Raw genomic sequence first — 10,541 nt, 5'->3', positions numbered from 1 at the left:
TATTAGACCTGTTGCGAACCTGTCTAGACTTTCATCTGTTTATCTACCCCTACGATTTCACAGTTCAAGATCGATGGCGACTAACGGCGCTAACGGAGTCAGTGACTCACGGCCAATCTTCTTCTTTGATATTGACAATTGTGTAAGTTAAGGGAGCCTAAAGTTGGTAATTTGGTCACTAATTGCTATACGCTTCTACAGCTCTATTCCAAAGGTTGGCGCTCTTGATTTCCGCTCTTTATGAGCTACTACTGACAAAGCGTACCTCTGCGCAGCTTGCAACATCCACGATGAGATGCAGACATTGATCAGTAAGTGAAGCCGATACAATGGGCTGGAACATACAACTAATGCGACTGCACTTTTACTAGATAAATTTTTTGTCAAACATCTCGACCTTACATCGGAAGATGCCCATATGCTACACCAGAAGTACTACAAGGAGTATGGATTAGCCATTGAAGGCCTTACCCGCCACCATAAGATCGACCCACTTGCGTTCAACTACGAGGTCGATGACGCTCTACCTCTTGACAATATCCTTAAGCCCGATCCCAAGCTGCGCAAACTGTTGGAGAACCTAGACACAACAAAGGTGAAACCGTGGCTGCTCACGAACGCCTATGTTAACCATGCAAAGCGTGTGGTGAAGTTGCTCGGCATTGAGGATCTGTTCGAAGGTGTTACTTATTGTGACTATGGAACTCTACCCTTGGTCTGCAAGCCTAGTCAGGACATGTACGTCAAAGCGGAGAAGGAAGCTGGTGCTCCCAGCACGGATCAGTGCTATTTTGTTGGTATGTCACCCTCCACCGCATGACTATAATCGTTTTGGACACTTTATGCTGATGTCGTTGAACCAGATGATTCCCACTTGAATTGTGTACATGCGCATGCTCGGGGATGGACTACCGTTCACCTCGTTGAACCAGGTATCCCCATCCCACATAAGCCGGCTTCGAAGTACACGATCTCCAGTCTTCAGGAACTTCCAGCACTTTTCCCCCACGTTTTTAAACAGTAACTCGAAAGCGGCGGTGCTTAGATCTAGACCTGGCCACGGTACTCTTTTGTTTATTCCCCTAGACTTTTGGTTTACGACCATGAATGTATATATGATTATAGGCCTACTTAGCTAGCGAGACACAAGGCTTTGGATTATGTGAAATGAAATCGGGGCCCAAGCCTGCTATAATAATACAATAAACAAGCCATTGGCCGTATTTTTCATCAATGCATGGAGTGATCTACATCGTAAATTAGAAGTTTCTGCCTCAGGCAGTAGGGTAATCACTTGACGCGCTCCGCTGAACTCAGGAGTTGCCATGTATCCATTCTCTCAACAACCAGAACTTCTCGGTTATCGCTCAAGAGCTCATTGTAGCTCTTGAGTCTATTCAACATGTCTGGCCAAGCCTTATTTGTAGGTACGGTCATTGAGCTGCCCGATGGACGGCAAGCAACGGTGCGCTTTGTTGGCACCACCCACTTTGCGGACGGACAGTGGATAGGCCTTGAGTTAGATGAAGCCACCGGCAAAAACGATGGTGCAGTCCAAGGAGAACGGTATTTTGATTGCGACCCAGGACATGGCATGTTTGTTCGGCCAACAGTGGTTGGTAAGATTGTCCAGCCCGCGCCGGAGAGTAAACAAACCACCAAACCAGCTAGCAGCGCCGTAGGCAGCAAAGCGCAGGCTAAACCCGGGATCTCCGCCGGTATGCGAAAGCAAACCGGGCTACCTCCTGCAGCAGCGAGGCGACAGAGCACCAATGCAGCCTCTACTCCTACTCCGGCGCCGAAGGGTCTGGCCGCTCGATCGTCTCTCAGAGTATGTAATGTCCTATAAACGAATTCCCTCCTATTACGCTAACCTAAACTCCTACGTTATTTAGTCACCCACAAAGTCCCCAACGAAACAGCTGGCAACTACTGCGGGTCGCCCGTCTATCGGCAGTGCTTCCCGTACCTCTACAGTGGCCTCTAATCGACCCCGACTAGCTCCCAGTACCAGAAACTCCCTTGGCCCTTCTCCAACACAACCGGCAGCCTCTAGAGGCTCGCGACCCTCGATGTCTGGACCAGCAGCCCGAACCTCAAGACCAGGTTCCCAAAGTACAGTTGCTTCATCGACCGCGGGACTGACAAAGCGTTCTTCACTACGACAGGTTGGCAACACAAAAGCATCGGATGGAGGAGATACGGCTATTAGTGGACGATCCGGAGACCCAACCGATACTGAGTCGCCTGGCACTGAAGGGGAGGGCGCGCAGGAAGGAGCCACTGCGCCGAAAACCTCTCGACAATCGATGACTGCTACACGACCAGCAGCTTCGCGTCCTGGGGCCCCGCTCTCTGCATCTCAACGCCAAGGGCAGAGCGGCGCAGTCACTCGCGAGCTCGAAGAACTCAATGCCAAGCTCAGAGTTATGGAAAAGAAACGAGCCGACGATAGGGAGAAGTTGAAGACCCTCGAGCAGCTCCAGTCTGAGCGTGATAAATTTGAAACGATCATCCAGAAACTGCAAGCCAAATATCAACCGCAGCAAATGGAAGTCACCGAGCTGCGCAAAAAGCTAAAAGAACTTGAGACTCGTTCTGACGACGTGGAACGCATGCAAGCAGAGCATGAATCGCTCATGGAAATGGCTACTCTTGATCGCGAAATGGCAGAAGAGACAGCGGAGGCATTCAAACACGAGTGTTCAGCGCTACGATTAAAGCTGGACGAGCTGAATTTGGAGGTGGAGGTTCTCCGGGAAGAGAATGAAGAATACAGCCAGGAGACCACCCCTGAGGACCGAACCAATCATGGGTGGCTTCAGATGGAGAAAACCAATGAACGTCTCCGCGAGGCGCTCATTCGTTTGAGAGATATGACTCAGCAGCAGGAGTCAGACCTCAAGTCACAGATCAAAGAATTAGAGGACGACCTCGAGGAGTACGCTGCTGTCAAGTCTGATTACGAGGCTACAAAGGAGAGAATCTTGGTCGCCGAGACCAATGTCGATGATCTCAAGCAGCAGCTGGAGACAGCACTGGGGGCTGAAGAAATGATCGAAGAATTAGCAGACAAAAACATGCGCTATCAGGATGAGATCAATGAGCTGAAAGCTGCCATCGAAGATTTGGAATCTCTCAAGGAGATTAGCGACGAGATGGAGTACACCCATATCGAAACTGAGAAGCAACTTCAAGAAGAACTTGAGTACCGAGAGGGTGTGTTCAGCGACCAATGCCGAAAGATCGCACAGCAGGACGAAGTTATCGAAGACCTTGAATACACATTAACCCGTTTCAGAGACTTGGTGACGAACCTGCAGTGTGACTTGGACGATATGCGCACAACCAAGCAAGTTTCAGAGGCAGAGACCACCGAGAATGCAATGCGCCACCGCCAGATGCAGGATTTGAACATGAAACTACAGGCCAATCAATCAAAGGCCCTGACCAAATCCATCGATGTCGAATTGAGCCGTATGGAATCTGAGGAAAATGCACAGCACCTTTCAATGATCAAGCTCTATCTTCCGGAGTACTTTGAAGGGGAAAGGAATTCTATTCAGGCTTTGCTTCGATTCAAGCGTGTGGGATTCAAAGCCAATGTCATGAGCAGCACTCTACAAGAAAAGGGATCTGAGCATTCAGTAGTCTCCAACGAAGAACTTTTCCAAGCCCATGTGGTTTTGGAATATCTTATGTGGATCTCAAATGTGTGTGATCGATTTGTGAACTACATCACAGCTTGCTCGCCCGAGCAATTCGGCAGCATCAAGGTCGCAATGTTCGAAATGGAGCCAGTGGAACGCATGTTGAACTTCTGGATCGAGCCTATGAAGAAGGACGAAGTGAATCTTGCAAAGCTTGCAGTGGAATTGCAGCGTTCTATCGCTCTGCTTGCACACCTTGCTGAGACCCTTCTTCCTTCCAGCTTGGAGATGTTTGCCGATGAGCTGTGTATGCGAGCCCATTTATCTCAATCGTATATTGAGCATTCAGCCGGTGCAATTTCACGTGTTAAGCTCATTATCAACTCCAAGATGGCTGCCGCGGCAGAAGGCGACGAGGAAAACTTACTTGCTCTGAACAAACTGGACACTTTCGCTTCTCAGGCCCGCGGATACAAGGTTGCGATGGGTAAGATCAGCCGATCTCTTGATGATCTACGTTCGAGATCACTTGCACTTCCAAAGGACGCCGACGAGCCCTTCAAGAAGATAGAAAATGAAACCAAGCAACTTTCAGAGTTTGCTCGAAAGCTCGGCGAGAACCTTGTTGTCCTCACGAGCGATGAAGGTCGCACAGAATCATTCAGCCCGGAAGAGATTCTGGACTGCATGTCCCAGGCTGCCGTGTCTTTTATCTCGTCCTCCGAAACCTTGGATCAAAGTAACGACCCTGTTTCCTTGCTCTTTACCAGATTGCAGGAAGTAGGCGACCAATTTGAGGAGCTTGATTCCATCTCATCAGATCTGTCTCGCACAACAGAGTTTGAGAGAGCCGCATTCCCCTGGGTTGCCCGTGCTGCGGAACTGAAGTCTAACAAAATGACATCCCCTGATGCAGACGAGGAGATCCGCCAATTGAGAAATGAGATTCACGAGGCGTCAGCCGCACTTGGGGTCAAGGACAATACCCTCGAAGAGCAGGGCCTAAAGATTGAGCATCTTGAATCTAGGATGCGTGAGGCAAGCAAGAAGGCTGCCATGGTCAAAGATCTCGAAGCCAAGGTCGAGGAAATTCAGAGAGCAGGGAGTGAGCTCGAAAAAACAGTTGAGCAACAAAAGAAGGAGCTTCAGACTGCCGAAGCAGAGCGAGACGAGTTCATGGCTCGCCTTGAGCGAATGAAACGCATGTCTGGAACAGCAGGCCTGACGACCACGGGCAACGGCGCTGTCATCGCCAGTGAGGCCTCTTTAGCTGCCATGGACGAGAACGAGTCTCTCCGAACCGAGGTGGAAAGCCTCCAAGCAGCCGTGCGTTTCCTGCGTGAGGAAAACCGCCGTTCGAACATCCTCGACCCATACTCCGTCCAGCGATCCACTGACATGTACGCCTGGCTTGATGCACCACTCGCACGTGCCAAACCAAGCCCCGAACAAGAGAAGATCCAACGCACTGCCCTCGAAAGTCGGGACGTCATGACCCATCTCCTCAAACTGACCAAGGAGTCTCGTGTCCCTGACCTTAAGTCCACGATGGCTGCCCCAGCTAATGACGACAATGACAACGCCGGCCGCACCGTCTGGCGCCCGTCCAAGACCCGCCTCCGTTACCAAGTACTCCAGCAGCGCGAAAACTTCGAGCACTGGGCCGAATGGCGCAATGAGATTGTCAATCACGAACGTGAACAAGACCGCCTGGCTGCCGCCAAGCAGGAACGCGCGATGCGTGATCGTGCCTCCAGGCATGCTCACAAAGCTTCTGTCGAATTTCCGCAGGGCTTAGGTCATGGCATGATGGGTCGTGCCTGGCAGATTCTGGGCATGCAAAAACACCGCAAAACCGACTCCATAAGTACACCTGCTCCGGACGGTGTGGAGATAGTCACCACGGACTGAACCTTTGATTTCGTTGTATGAAAGCTAGCACATCGATCATTTGTGGTTGTATATGACATTGATTCATTCTTTTAACTTGTACCCTTTTTGTCTTTCTGGCAGCTACATTGTCCTTTTTGAGATACCCTACAGAGACAGTTAGCGTCAGACTTTGTGTGTGCAATTATCCTATATTCCAGACGGCTTGGATATCATGGCCAGATGCTATGCCAGCCTGGACCTTGAACTCTACGTTTCGTGTTTCTTCTACATAGAATGCTTCTTAAAATAATAGTTTTAGACATACTGAAGACCACATCATCGAAACTGTGCTCATTATTACTTCCTAGGTAAGCTATGTGGCGAAATCCCCTCAAGTAACAAATAGTTAACCAACCGGGATCGAAACGGGGTATCCCAACGCGCAATCAAAATAAAATCGAGATAAAATCGAGTCCAAAAGCAAACACCCAGAAAATATTTAACCAAGTTCAAAAAAACAAAGTTCTAACCGAAAGAGGGAAAGAAATAGACTGGGCAACTCATTATCAAAATCTCATAACAGCCAAAAGTGTCTTCAAATAAACTTCAGAGAACTCAAAACGCCACCCCAATACTAGTAGACTCGTGGTACCGCATATGTTCATTATCGCGATACGAAGAGAGCTTATGGTGTTGCTGCTGGCCCTCAAAGATGGTCGGGTAACAGACGCCAGAGTCAACCTCCTTTTCTGCAGGGGACGAGGAGACCTGGAATGAGGTGCGGGGAGTGATAGCACTAGAGAAGGCACTAGAGATGGAGCTATTGTTCCGTGCTCTTGGGCCGCCAGTGATGGTCGTGGTAGTCGATGCAAGTGTGGTGCCGCTCATTGTGCGGGCCCGCTCCCAATTAAACCCGTTCTCGCCGGGCAGGAAGGATTGCTTCGGGGGTGTAGAGGGCTTGGTGGGGGTAGGGAACATCCATTGAGTCACGCGGTTGGAAAGAGAGGAAGGGACTGGATCGATCGTGTTTCGGTTCTCGGGGAGTGGAATGGAGGGATGGCGTGGTGATGAGAATTGTGATGGCACAGTTCGCGAGCTGCCCGACGAAGGACTGTTCTTGTACGTCGCTGAGTACTTGGATGGAGATGTATCCGGTGATTCTGTGTACAAGCTCTTGGGTGCAGGTGGAGTTCGAGGTACTCTTCCCCAGGGTTGGCTGGTGCTTGCGTCGTTTTGCCATGGGGTGTTCGATGTAAGCGTGGTCCCTTCCGATTTTGACCTGCCATGGACTGGAGATGCTGCCTGAGCTTCTGGAACAGGTGTCTCGATGCGAGTGACCTTGGAGAAATGCGGCACCAGAGTACTAGCTGTGCGAGCGGGCTCTTCGACGCGGAGAGTCTCCATGTTTCCAAGTGATCGGCGTTTCTGGGATCCGACTGGCTTGCGAGAGACTACAAATGCCTTTTGATCTCGAACGCCGGTTGAAGTTGTGAGGGCACGAGGGGGCACCGGTAGGGTCTTGCGCTGGGGCCCCTCGTATAGTTGGAAGGCTTCGAATGAAGGTAAGTCAGACAATCGATTGCCTGATCGATGAATGCGGAGGTCCAATGGTTGATATGTTAGTGGCGGGTTTGGATGGAATGACTTTGGCTGATGATCGTGGAAGGATTGCACTCTGCGAAAGTCTGAAGGTGCGCCGATCTTCAACGGGGTGGTTGAGGATCGTTTCAAAGACATGCTTGCCCGGTTAGAGGCTCGCGAGGCCAAGTTCCGGCTGTCGTTGAACCATGACGACAATGAGTTTCGATGTTGATGGACACTTGGACTGCGGATGTCATCGTATACCACCAGCTTCATGGGTGGGACAAGGTGTGGTTGAGTGTGGCATATTTTCATCTCCCGTTCAACGCCTGCGATGTATATTAGTCGATCATTTTCAGAGTTTTGATTTAGTTAGACACATACCGTTCCCAGCTTTTCTAGGTTGACAACCATCCTCGCCTGGTAGACATGTCAAGCATGATCGTATCCAACCAGTGAATAACGACCCGGCCTTCTCCAAAGCCAGCATTATGGCGACCAGCGCGTCAATAAATCAATCCATCACCTTCAAGGGGAGGGAAAGAGAGAAGCAAAGCAAAGGAGCAAACCAGTTGCACAGGCAGATCAGCCCCTCAGACGGGATGGGAACATCCCATCCTATAAGCCCAAGTATGAGCGCCTTACCCAACTCGGCCAGGTACACACCATCATGGCACTAATAACCCGAGGCTATGCCCAGTAAAGAAATACATCCTGACGCCAGCGCACTTAGCACCATTGATCGTCGGTAACGGAGCTGATTGAAGCACTACGATTCGTTGGCACCCTGTGGAGTTATCACATCTGTGCTTTTTCTTTCAAGCTATTCCCTGTCAAGCCTATAAAGTACTTTTCTGTGATGAGAAAGTTGGGCGCTTACAGAAATTGAAAGGATAATTCTATTTTGGAATTTCTTGGAATTTCTTGAAGTTTCATGATGTTTTGTATTCTTCTTGTTTCTTCTTGGCAGGATATATACAGAACACAGATACAAATATACCAGACCGAGAATGAGTAAATGAGTAAAAAAGGCAGATGATCATAATCCAGGATGCATCGAAAGGTAAAATACACTATAGAACGCGCTATTTGCCCCATACATTGTCCTGTTCTAAACCGTCGTAGGCCCATTTAGGCCGATCTTCGTTATGATCTGACTCTGGCTGTGTCGAGTCGGCTTCGGCCTCCTCTTCGATTGGCTCTCCGGAGATTGTTCTGGAAATTGGAGCCGGGATTGTTAACGTTGCCCTAAGATCTCGAGGGCTGCTGCCCGCCAATGATTTGGGAACTTACGAGAATCGTCGAGGTTCAGGCTCTGCCCAGGCAGAGCCATACGCTCGCCGTATTTGAGCACGGTATTCTTCCTCGGCTTCTGTATTCTCGACAACAAGGTCAACCAGTTGGTTGCGCTGCGTACCGCTGGAACTGGTGGAGCTGACGTTTCGCTGCAAGGGACCGGGAGTCGCCGAGCTTGGGCCAGGTTTATTGGACTTCGGCTTGGGACTTTTTCTGCTCTCACCATCTGCCGCGCGAGTTTTTCTTTGCCTGCGGGCCTTTTTGACATCTGCCCCGCGGTTTGAATCTTGATTTCTTCGCGAGGGTGGCAACCGTTGGTCTCTTGGCACCTCGTTGGCGGTAATCACTGGGTACTATGCGCGGTCAGCATGGCAGTCACAACGAACACCCTGCATCAGCATGACTTACATTCCAGTCTCCAAATTCTAGTGCGCGAGCATTGAGGAATAGTCGCTCATCCTCGTCATCCATTGCAGTCTCATCGATATCACTATAAGATCGGTATCTCTCTCTCGAGGGTTGACTGGCCCGTTCACTCCTGGGGCCGCGCGCACTGTGTTCGCCGCCCAGCAGAGGCGTGCGGCTGTTGGCTTCACCCGGTTTGGGAATCCAATATTTTGCCTTACCTCCACGCTCATACCTCATGCCGGCCATTACTCGCTTGACGCGCGACCCTGACTCCTCATGCGGGATGATATTATCACCCGAATCGAAGACCCGGTATCCGTAATTCTTACCGCGAATGGTGAACTTGGTGTCTTCAACCAAATCCCGCCCGCCAAAGGCGTCTCGCAGCGCGTATTTTACGGGCATGCGTGCAGCTGATACGGTCGGGTCTGCATAATCGTGCCACGAAAATGCATACCAGTGAGCCATAGCGAATAATGGCATCTCAAAGCAGATGAGACTGTCCTGAATGGCTGCTGCAAGGTTGTCGGGGGTGTACCCAGCAACATTACCAAGCGCCCCCAGCCACTGCAGGATAGATAAGAAAAAACCTTGCCAATATGAGGCAAAAATAATGAGTTTGACGCATAGGAATTTGGGGACTGGGCGGAATGGCGTGAGATCGTCATGCAGACACACCCAGAACATGGCAAGAGAGTAGAGACTGATCGTGACGCTGACATTATATATGATACCTGTCCAGAGGTATCCAGAGCTCAGCCCAATATAGCCCTCTTGATAAGTGTCGGTTGCCTTCATTATGATGGAGGCGAGAGCCAGAATGGGCTTCAACCAAGCGTACTGCAGGATACCACGTTTGACAGCGAGGAATGTGTGAGGGTCCGAGATGTCAATCTTTGGGAGGCAGTGGTTGAGAGGCCAAGCATGGGAGATAGGAGGGCGGCCATGGGCCATGATAATCACGGCCCGCTCGCCGCCGAGGAAGTTTATGAGGAGCTGGAAGAAGGTATAGATTGTGAATGCCTGCCAATGCCATCCGTTAATACGGGCCTGTCTGACAGTCGACCACGACCCCACATACCTCGTAGATGTCGCGAACAGGATCCAGAAATTGAGCCGCCCTTAGCGATATGATGCTCGTCCATGATGATACTGCGAAGATCGGGACCCTAAGCTCTATTAGCACTGCTCTTTATCCTTGCCCCCTGAGCTGATACTCGAGCCGATACTGACATCAACAATATGCGCACCACATAGCGTTGGAGTAAGGGTTTCCGGTAGTTTTTGCTAGATATGCTGTGAGCTGTGGTTCTGGGATTGGGACGGTATGAGCTCGTACGCTTGAAACCATATGGACCTGCGATTGGAGACAACATGTTAGCCTGGGAGTCTACAACGATCGCGCCCTTGAGTTAGGATACACAAGATAGATTAGACTCACAAAAATGACAATAGAGAAGAAACCAAAGCCGAAACACCTGTGACAATGATAATGGCGCGTGCCAGGCTGGAGCCTGTTCCTCCCCCAGTTGCAGTCGTCATGATTGCTGAAAATTAGGGACAAGCACGGTTTGGGGACCGATTTCTGCCTGCGGAGATAATCCAGCTCATTCCGCGGAGACGATAGAGGGGCAAAACATGTTGGTCAAGACCAAAATGGGGGGGAAATCAAGCTGAAGAAATGTTGGCTCGGAATGAGGAGGCGTGTTGTCCGATGACGATCTTCTCGTGACA

General features: G+C 50.4%; 4 protein-coding genes across 4 annotated transcripts; 2 read left to right on the top strand and 2 right to left on the bottom strand.

Moving 5' to 3' along the window:
• Nucleotides 1-73: 73 nt before the first annotated feature.
• Nucleotides 74-1,024, top strand: N7537_001828 (putative pyrimidine 5'-nucleotidase; the record flags this gene model as incomplete). Its single annotated transcript, XM_056892886.1, has 5 exons — nucleotides 74-142; nucleotides 202-214; nucleotides 276-311; nucleotides 372-797; nucleotides 864-1,024. The coding sequence occupies 5 exons, from the start codon at nucleotides 74-76 to the stop codon at nucleotides 1,022-1,024; spliced, it is 705 nt and encodes a 234-aa protein (XP_056757881.1).
• Nucleotides 1,025-1,402: 378 nt separating this feature from the next.
• N7537_001827 (uncharacterized protein) lies at nucleotides 1,403-5,561 on the top strand (the record flags this gene model as incomplete). Its single annotated transcript, XM_056892885.1, has 2 exons — nucleotides 1,403-1,831; nucleotides 1,896-5,561. 2 exons carry the CDS (start codon nucleotides 1,403-1,405, stop codon nucleotides 5,559-5,561), a joined length of 4,095 nt encoding a protein of 1,364 aa, XP_056757880.1.
• Nucleotides 5,562-6,137: 576 nt separating this feature from the next.
• On the bottom strand, nucleotides 6,138-7,593 carry N7537_001826 (uncharacterized protein; the record flags this gene model as incomplete). The annotated part of the gene is made up of 2 exons (XM_056892884.1): nucleotides 6,138-7,432; nucleotides 7,488-7,593. 2 exons carry the CDS (start codon nucleotides 7,591-7,593, stop codon nucleotides 6,138-6,140), a joined length of 1,401 nt encoding a protein of 466 aa, XP_056757879.1.
• Nucleotides 7,594-8,188: 595 nt separating this feature from the next.
• Nucleotides 8,189-10,349, bottom strand: N7537_001825 (OSTA/TMEM184 family protein; the record flags this gene model as incomplete). The annotated part of the gene is made up of 7 exons (XM_056892883.1): nucleotides 8,189-8,318; nucleotides 8,397-8,752; nucleotides 8,808-9,830; nucleotides 9,889-9,976; nucleotides 10,041-10,094; nucleotides 10,147-10,164; nucleotides 10,249-10,349. 7 exons carry the CDS (start codon nucleotides 10,347-10,349, stop codon nucleotides 8,189-8,191), a joined length of 1,770 nt encoding a protein of 589 aa, XP_056757878.1.
• Between the last annotated feature and the right edge of the window lie 192 nt (nucleotides 10,350-10,541).

The sequence above is a fragment of the Penicillium hordei genome, assembly GCF_028827395.1.
Source record: "Penicillium hordei strain IBT 12815 chromosome Unknown utg000001l_segment0_segment0, whole genome shotgun sequence".
NCBI classification, from domain to species: Eukaryota; Fungi; Ascomycota; class Eurotiomycetes; order Eurotiales; family Aspergillaceae; genus Penicillium; species Penicillium hordei.
The sequence above is the reverse complement of the archived record's forward strand: the minus strand, read 5'-3'. Positions and strand labels throughout refer to the sequence as shown.